Source organism: Nycticebus coucang, chromosome 12, assembly GCF_027406575.1.
Source record: "Nycticebus coucang isolate mNycCou1 chromosome 12, mNycCou1.pri, whole genome shotgun sequence".
NCBI classification, from domain to species: domain Eukaryota; kingdom Metazoa; phylum Chordata; class Mammalia; order Primates; family Lorisidae; genus Nycticebus; species Nycticebus coucang.
This window is the reverse complement of record NC_069791.1, coordinates 91,282,093-91,301,409: the sequence shown is the minus strand read 5'-3', so window position 1 is coordinate 91,301,409 and position 19,317 is coordinate 91,282,093. Positions and strand designations below refer to the sequence as shown.

The window sequence follows — 19,317 nt, the reverse complement described above, 5'->3', positions numbered from 1 at the left end:
ACTTGGTAAATGTAGAATGTAAATATTTTGGCACAGTAACTGAGATAACGCCGGAAAGGCTATGTTAACCACTGTGATAAAAATGTGTCAAATGATTTATGAAGTGAGTGTATGATGCCCTATGATCATATCATTGTATACAGTTATGATTTAATAAGAAAAAAGAAAATAAAAAAATAAAATAAAATAAAATCAGAAAAACAAACAAAAAGAGGACAAAAGAAAGAAAATAAGTAGACAAATAGAAGGCAGTAACAAATGTGGCAGGTATTACTCCAAATAGGCCAATCATCACTTTAAACCTCAATGATCTAAATATACTAATTCAAAGACAATGACTAAGAGAGTGGATAATAAAACATAACAACAATAAAATGCTTATAAGAAATATACTTGTAATACAAAATCACTTATATTGAAAGCAAAGAGATGGAGAAAAACATACAATGCTAGCACTAATCAAAAGTAAACTGGAGTAGCAATTTCAATTTTTCACAAAACACATTACAGAACAAGGAAAGTATCAGGGATTCAAAGGGGGCATTACATTAAAATAAAGGGGTCAATTTTCTAAAACCACATGACAGTGCTTAATGTGTATACACCTAACAACAGAGATCAAAACACATGAGGCAAAAACTGACAGAAATGTAAGGAAAAACAGATGAACCCACTATCACAGTGGGAAACTCTTACACTTTATATCAGCCACTGACAGATTCAGCCAAAAGAAAATAAATGAAGATGTAGCTGAACTGAACAGCACCATCAGTTAACTGGATCTACTGACATCTATAAAATACTTCACCCTACAACAGCAGGATACACGTTCTTCTTGAGCTCATGTAGAATATTCAAGTTAGATCACAGGGCTATAAAACACACCTGCATGAATTTAAAGGCACAGTAATCATAGAAGATGCATTCTAGGGCTACAAAACTCATCTAGAAATCAGTAGCTGGAAATTTCAAAATATTTGAAGATTAAACAATACATTTCTAAAATGGGTCAAGCTAACCAAGACCTTTACATTCCACAGAAAATGCTATGAAAGCTATGCTAACTAGTGTGATGAAAATGTGTTGAACGATCTATGAACCAAGTGTATGGTGCCCCATGATCATATTAATGTACACAGCTATGATTTAATAAAAATAAAAAAAGGAAAAAAAATAAAATGGGTCAAGAAGATTTCTCAACATAAATTTAAAAATCTTTCAATATAAATCTTAATAAAACTAGAAATACTAAAAGTTGTGGGAGGCAGTGAGGACAGCACTCTGAGAGAAATTCATAGCATGGAATACAAATAAAAGTTTCAGTGGCTGTAAAAACCGCTACTTATTTATAAGCATATCGATATGGCATATGTTAGTACATTCACAGGAAAAATAATACTCCAGAAGAAAATAGCCAATGAAAACAGCTCCTAAGTATGCAGCAATAATGATGGTCTTCCAAGAGATTTCACAAAAGTCAGGCCCAAGATGAACATAATCAGGCAGACTATGGACTAGCTGTAATAATAATATTTGAAATAATAAGATACCTCAATCACATTTACAATGTATCAATCACACACAAAAAAAATCATCCTTAGATACCAAACCCATCCTTCAAGATGAAACTATACCCAGACATCTCCAGGGGAATCCATTGCCTCAAGAAACCTTGGAAGTTTCCACTTTGTGTTTTTTTGCATGGATGATAGTTTGGTTAGACATCGTGAATGTGGAAGGCTTTTTGTCTACGGTAATTATCTTTTAATACCAATCTTATCATTTATTTTTAAAACTGACATATAAAAGTGTGTGTATTTATCACATACAACATGATTGGAAGTACACATACATTGTAGAATGGTTAAATCTAGCTAGCTAACAAAGGCATTAACTCACTTAGTCACTGGGTATCTTTAGGCAGACTGCAGTTTCTAGTTCACCAGGGACCCTGCCCTCTCCCTTTTCTAACATTCTTGTACAAGAATCCCTTGAAATCACACTGTTCTCTCAGATTAGGTGGCTCTTTACCATTAGAGATAGGTCAAAAATACAAAAAGAGATAAATTTATTGAGACAAATATCACATTTTAGTGCTTAAAAAGAACCAAGGTGAAGATAATGACAATGACACTAAGAGTGGGAGTTCTCCAGATGACTGATGCTAATTCTATTAGACTCTTATGTGAAGAAATGCAAAGCCTTCACTGACTATGTTCAGACTGATTCTGATAACTGTCCCGGGTCTTCTTATGGATTTAATTGTATGTTCCAGAAAACCAAACATCTTAATTCTGAACATTTCCTTCAGGAGAGTGAAATAAACAGGTAGTCATTCAACAGGGTTGGCTCATGCAACAACGTAAATTATTTCAGAACCACTTCGCTGAGCGGAATAAGGTAGACACAGAAGAGTGTAAGTGCCATCCATCTACACACATGAAATTCCAAACTAAACAAAGGTAACCCACAATGAGAACAGGAATTGATGAATAATTTCTTTGTTCAATAAAACCCTGCTGAACTAAAAAAAAAAAAAAAAAGAAGAACAGGAATTGACTGGGAAGAGGGAAAGGTTACTTTCTAGGGTGACATAAAATTGTAGATCTTGAAAGGGGTTTGGGTTATGCTGGTATATGTATTTTTCCTAGTTAGTGACTTGCGCTTAAGATTTGTAGGTTTTGTGCTATGTAACCTTTTTGGAAAAGAGAAATCTGTAAATAAATATTGAATTCTAGTTAATGACTGTCATGCTAAACTATTTAGCAGGAATTCTATAGATGTCTGGGATTCAATTGAAAATGCATCAGAAATAAGAAGGAATGATGGATGAATAGAGGGATGAAAAGATGGACAGATATGTGTTAAATTATATTCAGTATAATGTTAACAAATCAATGCAGTATGTTTGAACATTTTCATAATAACAAGGGCTGATCACTAGCAAAATCACCTATTTCACAATAGTAATTCTCTTATGAACAAACGTTCCAAAATAATTATTATTCATGTTTCTACGTGTTTGAACAATTTTGGGCACAATCTCAGTTATATTTTTCCCCAATTAATCATGGAGTTGCAAAATGCAAGGATGCACTGGGAAATCTTGCAGAGGTCCTACTTTCTGAGTTTTTGTTTTAAGAGCAAAGAACAGATGGGAGATATATATGCCCCATGTCTCTGTCCTCGTTAAAGGAAAAAATATGTTATTGTAGATGCATATGAAGGAATTCTACTCAGCAATGTAAAGGAATATGCTATTCATACTTTTAAGTGTGTATGAATCGCAAAATAATTCTGCTAACTTACAGAATCCAGAACAACAATACAACTTGTTTGATTCTGTTTCATGAAATGATATGAAATGCAGATCAGCAGATCAAAGGGAGGATGGCAGGATGGAGGTAGGAAGAGGAAAGATGGATTAAAAAGGAACAGGATGGAAAATTTGAGCATGATGGGTACATTTACTATCTTGAATCTCAATTGCTGTGTCTGTACTAAGAAACAAAAAATTATTTCCTTTTGACAAAAGATGCTATTTACTGTATATAACTCTACCATGCTTACACTATGGGAAAAAAATTACGGTACACAAATTGTTTATTTTTTCTAGACAAAGAACATTAAAAATATTTTTGAAAGTTGTCAGAATTTTCCTTATTAATTTATAAGTGTATGAGCCTATTTACAATTGAGAAATAAATAAACATAAATTTACAATAGATGAGAAGCATTGGTCTTCTTTGAAATATTCATGAAATATCTGGGTGAAATTCTTTGGAAAATATTCAAAACTATTCCCAAACTGGATGAAAGAATGGGAAAAAATAATTTAAAATCTACTAGACATATACATGAAAATACCATATGCTGATATGTTTATACAAGAGGTGCCAAAAATGTGTACACATTTTGAGAGGTCTTATTGGAAGTAAAAGCAATCATTCCCAACAGGCATATGAATTGCAGGTAAAATAGATGAGTGAATCATTTCTAGGTACACTTCACCAATAACAGTACCTACAATTCAACTTCAAGAAGTTAGATTGCATCACATCTCTTAAAATGTGTACATATTTTTTGGTACCCTCTGTGTGTAGACATAACTGAGAGCTGCTATAATAATAATTCCTCAGTTAATTTTCCAACAAAAATTAAGTAGAGATTGTTTAGTTCATTTTTAAAGACATTAAATTTCTGTTCTGTGTTCATTTTGATACTGAACCAGGCCAGTTAATGGCAGATCTCTGAAGCACATACTGACTTTCATAATAGAATGAACTTATAATCATGATTAAAACCATGAATATAGAAGTTAGTTTAAAAATCATACAAAATAACCAATAAGAATGCAACTTCGCATTTCATGGCATCATGCCTAAACCAATCAATAGCAATCTTGAAAATCAACATGCAAAGAAAGACAAATTTTCTGGCTTGTATGGCCCCCACAATAAAAGGAAAACAGATCATTTTACAAATCTAGATTTATAAGTAGCTTTACAAATATTAAGGGAGAAAATAAATTCAAAATGTAATTCACACCAATCCACATACCCAACCTCAGTTTTCTGCCAATAAAACCTCTCTAGGAAGGAGTCTCTGAACCCTGCAACCTGTTCATGCTCAGCCTCACGGCTGAGGGGAGCACACAGAGAACTCCTGGGAAGCAGGGGCTGAATCTGAGCAGCCACGTCTGACAGAAAGCAGCTGCTCTCAGTACAATGAAGATGTGGCTCAAATGCTCAAGAGGACAAAGTCCATCTTAACACCAACTGGTAAAACATTTACAGTCATGGGCACTCTTGCTACCTGTGACAACTACCTGGACACAGAAATAAGTAGCGGATATTTTGAGATATCATCTAACTCCAGTAAGATTAGCCCATATCATAAAATCCCAAGACCAGAGATGTTGGCGTGGATGTGGAGAACAGGGAACACTTCTACACTGCTGATGGGAGTGCAAATTAATACATTTTGGAAAGATGTGTGGAGAACACTTAGAGATCTAAAAATAAATCTGCCATTCAATCCTATAATTCTTCTACTACGTATATACCCAGAAGACCAAAAATCACATTATAACAAAGATATTTGTACCAGAATGTTCATTACAGCCCAATTCATAATTGCTAAGTCATGGAAAAAGCCCAAATGCCCATCAATCCACAAATGGATTAATAAATTGTGATATATGTACACCATGGAATATTATGCAGCCTTAAAGAAAGATGGAGACTTTACCTCTTTCATGTTTACATGGATGGAGCTGGAACATATTATTCTTAGTAAAGTATCTCAAGAATGGAAGAAAAAGTATTCAATTTACTCAGCCCTACTATGAAACTAATTTATGGCTTTCATATGAAAGCTATAACCCAGTTATAACCTAAGAATAGGGGGAAGGGGGAGAGGGAAGGAAGGGAGAGGGGAGGTGGTGGAGGGAGGGTGATTGGTGGGATTACACCTGTGGTGCATCTCACAAGGGTACACAATCAGGAACCAGGCAAGATTTACCATTGTCTCCACTGCTTTTCAACATTGTAATGGAAGTCTTAATCATGGCAATTAGGCAAGAAAAGGCAATTAAGGGTGTCCATATATGGACAGAGGAGATCAAACTTTCACTCTTTGCAGATGATATGATTGTATATCTGGAAAATACCAGGTATTCTACTAAAAAACTCTTAGAAGTGATCAAGGAATACAGCAGCATCTCAGGTTACAAAATCAACACTCATAAATCAGTAGGCTTTATATATACCAACAATGGTCAAGCTAAAAAAAACAGTCAAGGACTCTATTCTTTTCACAGTAGTGCCAAAGAAGATGAAATATGTAGGAGTTTACCTAACAAAAGATGTGAAAGATCTCTATAAAGAGAACTATATAACTCTCAGAAAAGAAATAGCCGAAAATGTAAACAAATGGAAAAACACACCATGCTCATGGCTGGGAAGAATCAACATTGTTAAAATGTTCATACTACACAAAGCAATATACAATTTTAAGGCAATTCCTATTAAAGCTCCGCTATCATACTTCAAAGATCTTGAAAAAATAATACTTCATTTTATATGGAATCAGAAAAAAACTTGAATATCCAAGTAATAGCCATTTACTCATTTCTGAGTAATAGAAATAAAACAAAGCAGGAGGAATCACACTACCAGACCTCAGATTATACTATAAATCAATAGTGATCAAAACTGCATGGTACTGGCCCAAAAACAGAGAGGGAAATGTATAAAACAGAATAGAGAACCAAGAGATGAACCCAGCTACCTACCATGATTTGATCTTTGATAAGCAAATTAAAAACATTCAGTGGGGAAGAGATTCCCTATTTAACAAATGGTGCTGGGTGAACTTGCTGGCAACCTGTAGAAGACTGAATTTGGACCCACACCTTTCACCATTAACTAAGATAGACTCTCACTGGATAAAAGATTTAAACTTAAGAAGTGAAACTATAAAAATACTTGGAGAAAATGCAGGGAAAACTCTTGAAGGAATCAGCCTGGGTGAATATTTTATGAGGAGGACTCCCCAGGCAATTGAAGCAGTATCAAAAATATATTACTGGGACTTTATCAAACTAACAAGCTTCAGCACAGCCAAGAATGCAGTAAGTAAAGCAAGCAGACAGCCCTCAGAATGGGAGAAGATATTTTCAGGCTATGTCTCTGACAAAGGTTTCATAATCAGAATCCACAGAGAACTCAAACGTATTAGCAAGAAAAGAACAAGTGATCCCATCGCCGGCTGGGCAAGGGACTTGAAGAGAAACTTCTCTGAAGAAAATAGGCGTGTGGCCTACAGACACATGAAAAAATGCTCATCATCCTTAAACATCAGAGAAATGCAAATCAAAACTACTTTGAGATATCATCTAACTCCAGTAAGATTAGCCCACATCACAAAATCCTAAAACCAAAGATGTTGGCGTGGATGTGGAGAAAAGGGAACACTTCTACACTGCTGGTGGGAATGCAAACTAATACATTCCTTTTGAAAAGATGTTTGGAGATCACTTAGGGATCAAAACGTAAACCTGGCATTTGATCCTTCAATTCCTATACTATCCAGAAGACCAAAAATCACTTTATAACAAAGATATTTATACCAGAATGTTTATTGCAGCCCAATTCATAATTGCTAAGTCATGGAAGAACCCCAAATGCCCATCGACCCATGAATGGATTAATAAATTGTGGTATATGTACACCTGCAATATTATGCAGCCTTAAAAAAGATGGAGACTTTACCTCTTTCATGTTTACACAGATGGAGCTGGAACATATTCTCTTAGCCAAGTATCTAAAAAATGGAAGAAAAGCCATCCAATGTACTCAGCCCTACTATGAAACCAATTTATAGCTTTCATATGAAATCTATAACACAACTATAGCCCAAGAAGAGGGGGAGGGAGGAGAAGGAGGGAAAGAGAGGGGCAGGATGGGTGGATGGAGGGTAATTGATGGGAACACACCTACAGTGCATTTTATAAGGGTATATGTTAAATTTACTAAGTGTAGGGTATTGTCTTAACACAATAACTAAGAAAATGCGGTGAAGGCTATGTTAGCCAGTTTGATGAAAATATTTCAAATGGTATATAAAACCAGCACATTGTACCCCATGATTGCATTAATGTACACAGCTATTATTTAATAAAAAAAAAAGAGGGAGAGAGAAAGAAAATCAACTGTTCAAAAGTAAAAAAATATATATATAGGTGTAGGTGGCACATTTCTGAATCTGATCAATGCCATCTACGAGAAACCTACAGTTAATATTATTCTGAATGGAGTAAAACTGAAAGTTTTTCCACTAAGAACTGGAGCCATACAAGATTTTTCTCTATCACCACTATTATTCAACATAGTGCTGGAAGTTCTAGCCAATACAATCAGGCAAGAGAAGGAAATAAAGGGCATCCAAATGAGTGCAGAGGAGGACAAACTCTTGCTCTTTGTGACAACATGATCTTAGAGAACCCCAAAGACTCAACCACCAGACTCCTGGAAGTGATCAACAAATATAGCCATGTCTACCAGTTGTAGTGGCTCATGTCTGTAATCCTAGCGTTCTGTGAGACCAATGCCGGTAGATTGCCTGAGCTCATGAATTCAAGACCAGCCTGAGCCACACTTAAACCTCATCTCTAAAAAATAGCCAGGCGTTGTGGCGGGCACTTGTAGTCCCAGTTATCTGGGAGGCTGGGGCAAGAGAATCACATAAACCTAGGAGTTTGAGGTTGCTGTGAGCTGTGATGTTATGGCACTCTACCGAGGGCAACAAAGTGAGACTCTGTCTCAAAAAATATATATATATACATATTTATACGTGTGTGTGTGTGTGTGTGTGTGTGTGTGTGTGTGTGTGTGGCAATGTCTCAGGATATAAAATCAAGGTCCACAAATCAATAGCCTTTGTATATGCTAATAACAATAGCACACAATTCCCTTCACAGTAGCATCAAAAAAAATGAAATACCTAGGAGTATACATAACAAAAGAGATGAAGGACCTCTATAAAAAAAAAAATTATGAAACCCTAAAAAAAAAAAACAAATAGCAAAAGACATTAACCAATGGAAGAACATACCATGCTCATGGCTGGAAAGAATCAACATTGTCAAAACATCTATACCACCCAAAGCAATCTACAGATTCAATGCAATCCTCATTAAAGTACCATCATGATACTTTCAAGATTTGGAAAAAAGAATTCTTCATTTTCTATGGAACCAGAAGAAACCTCATATGGCCAAAGCAATTCTTAGCAATAAAAACAAAGCTGGGGGTATCACCCTACCAGACTTGTGGCTATAGTACAAGGCCACAGTGATCAAAACAGCATGGTATCAGCACAAAAATAAACACATTGATATTTGGAACCGAATAAAAAACCATGGGATGAAACTAACATCTTACAGCCATCTGATCTTTGATAAACCAAATAAGAACATACACTGGGGAAAAGAATCCCTATTCAATAAATGTTGCTGGGAGAACTGGATAACCACATGTAAAATACTGAAACTGGACCTGCATCTCTCACCACTTACAAAAATTGATTCAAGATGAACAAAAGATTTAAATGTAAGGCATGAAAAACAAAAATCCTCAAAGAAAGTGTGGGGTAAACCCTTGAAGATATCGGCCTGGCGAAAGATTTTATGAAGAAGACTTCCATGGCAATTGCAACAACAAAAATAAACAAATGGGACTTAATTAAACTGAAAAGCTTCTGTACAGCTAAGGAAACAACAACCAAAGCAAACAGACATCCTTCAGAATGGGAAAAGATGTTTGCAAATTATGAATCTTACAAAGGCTTGATAACATCTATAGAGAACTCAAATTAGTCAATAAAAAAAGACCCAACAATCCCACATATCTCTGGGCAACAGCGATGAATAGAACTTCTCTAAAGACAGACGAATGGCTAAAAAACATATGAAAAACATGCTCATCGTCCCTAATCATCAGAGAAACACAAATCAAAACTACCCTGACATATCACATAACCCTGGTGAGAATGGCCCACATCACAAAGTCTCAAAGCTACAGATGCTGGCATGGATGTGGAGAGAAGAGAACAGTTTTACACTGCTGATGGGACTGCAAACTAATACAACCTTTTTGGAAGGAAGTAGGGAGAATCCTCAAAGAACTCAAATTAGACTTCCCATTTGATCCTGCAATCCCATTACTAGGCATCAACCCAGAACATAAAAAAAAAAAAAAGAAATTCTTTTATCATAAGGACATTTGCACTGGACTGTTTATCATAGCTCAAGTTACAATCACCAAAATGTGGAAACAGCCTAAATGCCCCCCAACCCAGGAATGGATTAACAAGCTGTGGTATATGTATACCATGGAATACTATTCAGCCAATAAAAAAGATGGAGACTTTACATCTTGTGTATTAACTTGGATGAAAGTGGAACACATTCTTAGTAAAGCATAACAAGAATGGAGAAGCAAGAATCCAATGTACTCTATTCTAATATGAAGGCAGCAGATGCGCTAATACAAGGGGCAGGTAGGGGAATAAGCAGGTAGGGAAGAGAAGGAAGGGTGAAGGGGGTTTTGGTATATGGCACACCTCTTGGGGTAGGACACAATTATAAAAAAGACTTTATCTAACAAATGCAATCAGAGTAACCTAATTCTTTGTACCCTCAATGAATCCCAAACAATAATAAAAAAGGAAAAAAAAAACATAAACACCAAAAAATTATTAGTACTAACAAACAATTTTGGTAAAGTTACAGGATACAAAATCAATATACAAAAATCAGTAGCATTTCTATACACTAACAACAACCTGAAAAACAAAACAAAACAAAAAAGATTGATCTCATGGAGGTAGTAAATAGAATAGTAGTTATCAGAGACTGGAAAGGACAGTGGGGAGGGAGAATTAAGGGAGGTTGGTTAATGGGTACAAAAATGGAGTAAGATAGAAGGAATAATATGATCTAGTGTGTGATAACACAATAGGGCAAACATAGTTAACAATAATTTATTATTTATTTCAAAATAACTAGAAGAGTAGATTTGGAATTTTCACAACACAAAGAAATTATAAATGTTTGAGGTGATGGATGCCCCAATTACCTAGATTTTATTTTTACCTAGATTTTATTTTTGCACATTACATATTTGTATCAAAATATCACGTGTGGGGCGGCACCTGTGGCCACAGGAGTAGGGCACCAGCCCCATATACCACAGGTAATGGGTTCAAACCCAGCCCCGGCAAAAAAAAAAAAAAAAAAAAAAAAAAAAAATCACCTGTGCCTCATAAATATATACAACTATTATGTATTCATAAAAAATACAAATAAAAAAGATAATATCTGCATAATGATTTTGCAAAGTACTTTTCATTCAGTTAATCTGATATAAAGGATTTATCTGTAACAGTAACAGAATATAATAGCAAGATACAATAGCATTTCATTATAGCAATATTCCAGATATCTAAAATCTCCACATCATAAAGTTAGCTATTTTAAGTATTGTCATTTAGAAGGCCTAACCTATTCTACAATATCAAAGGTATTTTTGCTTGTTTAAATTTTTTGTTTTGTTTTGTACAGCCAACCTTTAATTGTTTTATAATTTGTAGACATTTTTAAATATAAAAATTACATTGCATATGATTCATAAGTATCAAAATAATCTATTCTTTTAAATGCTTTCTCTACCTAATTGAATACATGTACCATAAGTAACAAAATAACAACTATTTTTGCTCTTTAAAAAAAAAAACAAGGAAATAATCCCATGAACAGTAGCATGAAAAAAAAATAAATACTTAGGAATGAATTTAACCAAAGAGCTGTAAGACCTTTACACAGTGATGGAAGAAATAGAGATAGCCTTAGCAGGACAGTGTGCCCACGCCTTTCTTAGTCACCGCTTCTCTAAGGCCAACCCAAAGGCAAACTGGTTAAGTGCATTACTATTTTACCCAAACCTATTATTGTGAATTGTCTCAAGATATCTGCCATGGAATTAGTAGGGAGGATCAGTGAAACCCAGAAGCCAGTAAATAAGACCATTGTGTCCAGGCCCAAAAGCTACCTTTGAACAAAATACTTGATTGTGGCTGCTTATACATGGAATTTAACAGATGAATGTAAACCAGAAGCCACATGCTGGAGGTGACTGTATGGAAAAAGAAACCATAAGTCTGGCCTTTTAAGCCATAGACTAGTTTGACCCCTAATAGAACTCCATGGACCCAATTCTGAGCCAACACAAAGTAGGCTGCAAAAGCCATGCTGTCCTCAAGAGGGGCACATTCTCCAGTGGCCACTTCAGATGTTATCACAGAGGACGATAAACATGAAAGAACTTTTCAGAAGGCAAGGCAGAGGTCATGGTGACAAGAAACAAGGAATGCCTCCTAGAAGACAGAATCAAGGCATGTCAGATGGGCTGAGAACTCAGACACTGCCAGGATGGGGTGATTTCACCCTTCTTGACCATTAGGATTTGATCATTGCTATGGACACTGGTCAGCTGGGTGCTGCTCATTCTTCTCTTTCCAGTCTTGGAGTTTTTAATGTAATTTTATGGTACCTGCTCCAGGGTTATATGGTAGAGGTTGTTTGGAGAGTAGAGATAACTTATAGTTCATTGTTTGTCAGATGACAAGAAGTTCCATCCTTCCTGAAAGGAGAATAATGACCAATAACCCCCATCTTGAATTTTGAGTTAGAAGTAGCAATTCTAGGGAACTTTGAGGTTATGTTTCTGGAATATACAAAGTCTCGTGGAGACTTGTGGTTATTCTTCTTTGAGAATATTCTATGCATGGGGAAAAATGTTCTATGTTTGTTAACAGTTAGTTGATTAAACAGAAGGTGGACAGACTATGACATAATCTATTAGTTGTCTCTCAGTACTCAAGCCCTCATCTCTCTCACAGAAACAGAATATCCAGTTCTTAGCTGAGCATATAAATGCCCAAAGTAGAGATCACAGTACCTAGCCTCTTTCGAAGCTGGACATAGCCATACAGCCAAGCGTGGAGCAGTGGAATATGGGCAAAAGTAATGTGTAGAAATCTCTGGTCATTCACTTAGTCTAAGACCTAGAATTTGCTGCTCAGACCATCAAATATTCTGGCTTCAGGTTCCTAGGCCAAGAACCTGCCCTTCCCCTTCCCACTCTCCCTTGCCACTGGTTGGAACTTTGACATGACAACAAATCCTCTCTGAAATTCCCTAATGATGCTGGAACAGCTTTACTGATGGAACCTAGGATGCTGAGATGGTGGCTAATCCTAGCACTCTGGTAGGCCAAGGCAGGAGAATCGCTTGAGCTCAGGAGTTCGAGACAAACCTGAGCAAAAGTGAGACCCTATCTCTACTAGAAATAGAAAAATTAGCCAGTCATTATTGTGGGTGCCTGTAGTCCCAGCTACCGGGGAGGCAGAGGCAGGAAGATTGCTTGAACCCAAGAGGCTGCTGTGAGCTAAACTGATTCCCTGGCACTCTCCAGCCTGGGGCAAGAGAGTAAGACTCTGTCTTACAAAAAATAAAAAAAAAAAAGGCAATCCCCCCAGAAGGCCTTAAACATGCCAGTTCATAAAATAAAGACTGTCATTTTAATGGATTAAAGAGGGAGGGTGTGGGATTACCTCTCCAGCTAATGAGCAATTCCTTTCTCCCTTTCTGTAGTGGAAGATTTTGTAAGTAATGAAATTTTTAATTCTCTGTTGATTATATCTTTTCCTCCACCCTTGGCATAGTAATCTGTGACCTATTTCTCCTGACACAATATTAAAAAGCAAGACACACCTGTTGCTTCAACTTAGCTCACAGCCCAAAATCTCACCTCCTATAAGCAAAAGAGACTGTCTTTTAGGATCAGGAGCCAATGAAAGGGCCAGGATTTTGTTTGTTTTATGGCCAAGATAATTCCTCCTTCCTCACATTTGGCAACTAAATTTCTAGAGGTAATCAGTTCTCAAAAGAGACAGAAGACTTCAGCTAGACCATCCTCCCAACATCTGAAGTCCCTCTGCACAGACTGTTCTTAGAACTGGTAAGTATTTGTATTCTTGTGCATCATCTCTTGTGGTCTGACTGTTGCTTATATTTATAAGAAGGTTTGCTGTCCTTACGGATTTATTCTCAGCACTGCAACCTCAAAGATTCTCTTTCTGAACTACTCACCTTCTCTCTCTCTTTTCCCCAATTTACCTAGGCAATTGCCTGTTTGACCCAAATGCTGGGCTGGTTTCAACTCTTCTCTTTCGTCCGGTCTTTCAGACTGAGATGTGGAGCCTATTGCCAATCAAAGAGAAAATTTGCTGCTCAGACCATCAAATATTCTGGCTTCAGGTTCCTAGGCCAAGAAGTTCCCCAGCACTTTAATTTTGCAAAGGATGTGCTTGATCAATGGTCCCAACTGGAAAAGGTAATCCTTATTGTTTTCTAACTTTGAAATCAGCTGTGTAAGTTGTTCAACGATCACAAGATTCAAATCCTGTCTATGGCCAGCACTGGAAAATACAAATTTGGAGGGAAAGAATTATAGCAAAATGACTGAGAACACAGGCTTGAAAGCCAGAGGTATTTGTGTTTAAATCCTGGCTTTCACACTAAGAAACCATGCAACCCTCTAGAACCTTGGTGGTTTTTTTTGGGGGGGGGGTAGGGGGGTGTTTGTTTGTTTGGGATTCATTGAGGGTATAAAGAATTAGGTTACACTAATTGCATTTGTTAGACAAAGCCCCTTTTATAATTTCATCCCCACCCCAAGAGTGTGCCATACACCATGACTTTGGTTTTCTTATCAGTAAAATGGAGATATTAATAGTGCCTGTTTCATAGTGTTGTTGAGAAGATGAAATGAGCTAATCAATAAAAAACACTTAATACGGGACTTGAAAGCTCATAAATACTCAATAAAACTTAAGTTTCATTATCACTGGTAAATATTATCAGAGTAATATGTGTCTGCTTTGTTTCTAATCACTAAGTGTTTGGGGACTTCTCCTAACACATACAAAATTTCAGAGATCAAACACAGAAACAGCTTATGGTATAGTAGCTTTCTTTGTTACTTTTTTTTGTTTTTTAGCAAAAGATAGCTACATAGTGCAGAAGGATAGGAGACAGGGAGTGACAAAGGAAATAAGTATACATCTGGATAATGGAAGTTGGAAAGATTTAGTGAAGGAAGCGGGATTTATTGCATCCTGAAAAATGAGTAGGATTTCAACAAAAAACATGGAGAAAAGCTGGGCACAGTGGCTCACACCTGTAATCCTAGCAGTCTGGGAGGCGGAGGCGGCTGGATTGCTTGAGCTCAGGAGTTGGAGGCCAGACCATGCAAGAGCAAGACCCTGTATCTACTAAAGATAGGAAAATTAAGCCGGGCATGATGGTGCATGCCTATGGTGCCAGCTACTTGGGAGGCTGGGGCTAGAAGATTGCTCAAGCCCAGGAGTTTGAGGTTACTGTGAGCTATGATGCCACTGTACTCTACCCAGGGCAACAGAGTGAGACTCTGTCTCAAAAAAAAAAAGACATGTTGAAAAGCACTGTCTGCTGGAACAACTGAACGAGTAGAGACATTCAGAGAATGAAAGAGAAAGAAAGCAGGAGGAATATTTATAAACAGTTTAGCTCAGTACAGGGCCCTAGAGAGGAGTATTAAATCATGAGGGGGAAAACGCAAGGAGCAACTTAAAATTTGAAAGGCCCTGGTGTGTGGAGTTGCTTTACTCATTTCATTTTCTAGCTGGAAGACCTGGGAACAAGCCATTTTAACTCCCCAAGGCTCATTTCCCTCATCAGTCAAATAAGGCTGATAGTGCTAGTAAAAGAATCCCGAGCATGGGGGCGGGGAGCAAGGAAATCAAGCACTCTTCTCCTCTCCCAGCCTTCTGTGACCCTCCTTTCCTCCATCGCCTGCTTTGGGAGGGATGAGAAAAGTGGATAAAATGGTAATTCATTGTCTTCATCCACAAGATTTTTATTGCCTTTCATGGCACATTCAGGGTTTCACTATAAGGAAAACTTCTGTTTAGGAGATTTAGCTTTTACTCATTTAAGCCAAAGAACAGAAATTCAGCAGAACAAGAACTGCAGAGGTTCCTTGGAAAGATTTAAGGCATGTGTCGCAAAGGACTTTGGGTGGGTTTCACCTTGCTCAGCTGTGCTCCTTCATGAAGTGGGCTCCCCACCCTTCCTGCATGGCGTTTTCTAGGAAGCCCTCCCAGCTCACCAGATTTGAGCAGCTTTCTCTCTCCTCTGGTTTTCTTTCTTTATATGTGAGTCCTATATCCCAGTAAGATTCCAGAGCTAGAGTTGTTGTGTCGTTTATCTCTTTGTGTCTGCATGGCACCTGTCACCATGCTGAGACTTGCTCCTTTGCTCAACAGTTGGCTAGGAACATGGATTATAGACAAGGGTACAAGCTGGGCCTTGACCAGCAGAAACTCCCAGGCAGGAAGGGGAGATGGGTGGGCAGCGAGTATGGTGAGAAGAATACAGAGTCATGCAGAGGCCTCCAGCTCTGAGCGAAGGCTTGGACTCCAAAGGCCACATAACTAAATATGTGTTGTCTGAAGTTGTGTGGGGTATCCATCTTAAATGCTCAAAATGTCAGAGTCAGTGGGAACTTTACAAATCATCTAATCCAACCACTTATTGTAAAACATTTTAATTATGGAATTGTCAGAATTCTACATTTTAATTATAGAATTGTTTATTATAAACATAAAAATATATTAGTATGTAACACTGCTCAAAGATAATCCTTATAAATTTTCATATAGATTTTCAGACGTTTGTCTTGCCCATTGATTTATATAGATCACATAGCTTTGTAGAAATTGAGTCATTCTGTGGAGAATAATTTGTAACTTGGAATCATGCTTTCTCATTACTTGTTTTTTCTCCTACAAACAACATGTGGAAACAATATACAACAGAAACTATGTGGTATAGAAACAATATGAAATAAAAAATCATCTTCCCACATCAATAAATGTTGTACCTAATATCTCAATATAATTAATGGTTATGTAATATTTAATGGAGGGTTGAACCAAAATGCATTTAATCTATTCTTTATGTATTCAATAAATCCTGTATTATTATGACTCTTAGACATTTATCGTTTTTTTTTTTTTGCTATTGTAAGCAATGCTGAAAAAACTACCTTTGTGCATATGTCTTCTTTCCTTCATTTAAATACTTAAAAGTGAAATTACTCAGTCAAGGAGGCTGTGTAGGCATTTGGTAAGCACATTAATAGATTGCCTCCCATAAAACAGATGCTAATTCACACATTCACCAGCTTATGTGGTAGGGCCTATTTCTCCATGCTTAGGTCATTCTTGGTATTTTCATTGTTTTTTCATTTTTACCAGTCCATTTTTCAATAAATCCTAGCACCCTTTAAAAATATTTAAAAAGCTGGGCGGTGCCTGTGGCTCAAGGGGTAAGGTGCCGGTCCCATATGCCGGAGGTGGTGGGTTCAATCCCAGCCCTGGCCAAAAACCAAAAAAAAATATTTAAAAAGCGGCTCAGTGTCTGTAGCTCAGCAGCTAAGGCACCAGCCACATGCACCAGGCTGGCCGGTTCAAACCTGGCCCGGACCTGCCAAACGACAATGACAACTACAACAAAAAAAAATAGCTGGGGGTTGTGGTGTGTGCCTGTCGACCCAGCCACTTGAGAGGCTGAGGTAAGAGAATCACTTAAGCCTGAGAGTTTGAGGTTGCTGTAAGCCACGGCACTCTACTGAGGGCAACATAGTAAGACTCTGTTTTAAGTAAATAATTAATTAAATAAATAAAAAAGGCCCTGAAGGCCAAGGCAAGGAGTTTGAACCTAATCTGATGGGCAATAGGGAGTTACTAAAGATTTTTAAGTGACGTGAGCAGAGTTAATACATAGGTCTTGCAAAGGTAACATAGAAAGGGAATAGAAATAACTGCCATGCCCACAGAAACAAAATATCACTGATGGTCTAGCCCTAAAACCCATCAAAATATGGTTGACAAGAAGATAAAAAATCAATGGTAAATCGAGGGGTAATGTATTTTTTTGTTACCGGTGATATGAGAGTAAAGAGTTGGGGAATGCCTCCCCTTTACCCTTTCCAATACTGACTATTATAATGAAAGGTTTTTAAACCATCAGAACAGAGTAACAATTCTGTGGGCTTCTCCAGGGTAGGTGAAAAAAAAAGAAAAAGAATAGTGAGAGAAACAGAAGTAGGGAGAAAGAAAGAGGAAAAAAAGGAAGTTAGGGAGATAGGAAAGAAGGAAAAAAGGAAGGGGAAGGAGGTGAGAGAAGAGGGAAAGAAATATGACAGAAAGGGATACAGGAAGGAAGGAATAAGTGAAAAAATAAAGAGAGAGAGAAAGAAATGAATCTTTCTTCTCTCCATCCCCAGGAAAGGAAGGAGGGGAAACCTGTGTCATTTGGCACAGAGAGAAAGGCTCAGTCATTTTGGAGACACTTTAAAAGTTGTAGGTACTTCCATCTGTGCCTTCATTAAATAGTATTGGAAAACAAATTTTCCCACTAAAAAATAAGTTGCTGGGCAGTAGGTGTATTTGGGAGCAAGAATAGAAATGTATGGGGTAGGAGGAAGGCACTCTTTCCCTACAAACAACCTCATGCCCTAGGAAATCTTTGCTGTCTCCCTGGCAGGGCCTGTTTCTCCAGTTCACATGCAAAGTTCCCCCAGGAGGTTCTGGCAGAACATCCCAGAATATTAAATATTTAAATATTAAAATTTCCTACCAGTTGAAGAATTGTCTGTGCTTCCAATGCCCCGGGCATCCTGGCCTTTCTGCAAGATGGTATCTGACAAACATGGCTTCCAGTATCCAGTGTTCATGCCAACTAATATTCAATATTTTAAACATCACTCTGCTTAGGATGGAATTGGAGGGCCTTCGCCTGCCCTCTGGGAGGTTGATGCCAAAGGAGAAGAGGACAAATGGAGCTTTGAAAGGATAGCTCATCTCTCCCAGAAGGCAGCCAGCATCCTCTCAGACACCTGTGCCCTTAGCAGTGGAGACCGGCTGATGATAATCCTTCCCCCATCAGCTGAGACTTACTGGATCTGCCTGGCCTGCATGAGACTGGGTAAGGCATAAGCCAGTGACTCCGTCAGTTGGAGGATAATGAGAATTCCAGCCTCAATCATTCATAGAATGAGGAGATGTTGGAGGGATGTCCTGGTGCCTGAATTCTTCCCACAGTCTGGTGTCTTTAAACAGGCCTAGGTTTGGGTCCCAGCTCTACCACTTACCTATATAACAATGATGCCTCTCTGAGCCTCAGTTTCCTTGTCCATGAAATAGAGACAGTAAGAGTAGCAGTCTTATAGGATTATTGTGAGTATTAAATAACCCACACAGTGTTTAATTACCCTGTAGGCTATTTGCCATCACAAGGAAACATAGACCTTTGTCCAAACAAAGTCAGCATCAAAGTGGAAGACTAAGCAAGCACACTTTGCACTCTCTGGACTTTGGTTTGCCCATCTATATAAAAAAAAAAAAAAAGAGGGTGGAAATATCTCTCAAGGGCTTAAAGGAGTCTAGTATTGGAAAGTCCTTGATAATCACCTTCAGCAAGCCTGGGATCGGATTTTGGATTCTGCTGGGATAAAGCTACTACTTCTGGGCATCCCATCCATGACTCTGAGGCTCACTCGTACAACACAAATATACTAGCAGGACATCCCTCAATCATAAGGCACCTCACAATTGTGAGAAAGGAAGGTTACTGGAAAAGAGCCCACC

General features: G+C 37.6%; 1 protein-coding gene across 1 annotated transcript in view; it reads left to right on the top strand.

Annotated features, from left to right (window-relative positions):
• The first annotated feature begins 13,749 nt into the window (after nt 1-13,749).
• Nucleotides 13,750-19,317, top strand: part of ACSM6 (acyl-CoA synthetase medium chain family member 6) — a 77,996-nt gene continuing 72,428 nt past the window's right edge. Inside the window, exons 1-2 of the mRNA XM_053557765.1 lie at nt 13,750-13,958; nt 18,445-18,655. Of these exons, the coding sequence (XP_053413740.1) occupies nt 13,767-13,958; nt 18,445-18,655 (403 nt within the window). The 5' untranslated portion in view covers nt 13,750-13,766. The remainder of the gene's footprint in view (nt 13,959-18,444; nt 18,656-19,317) is intronic.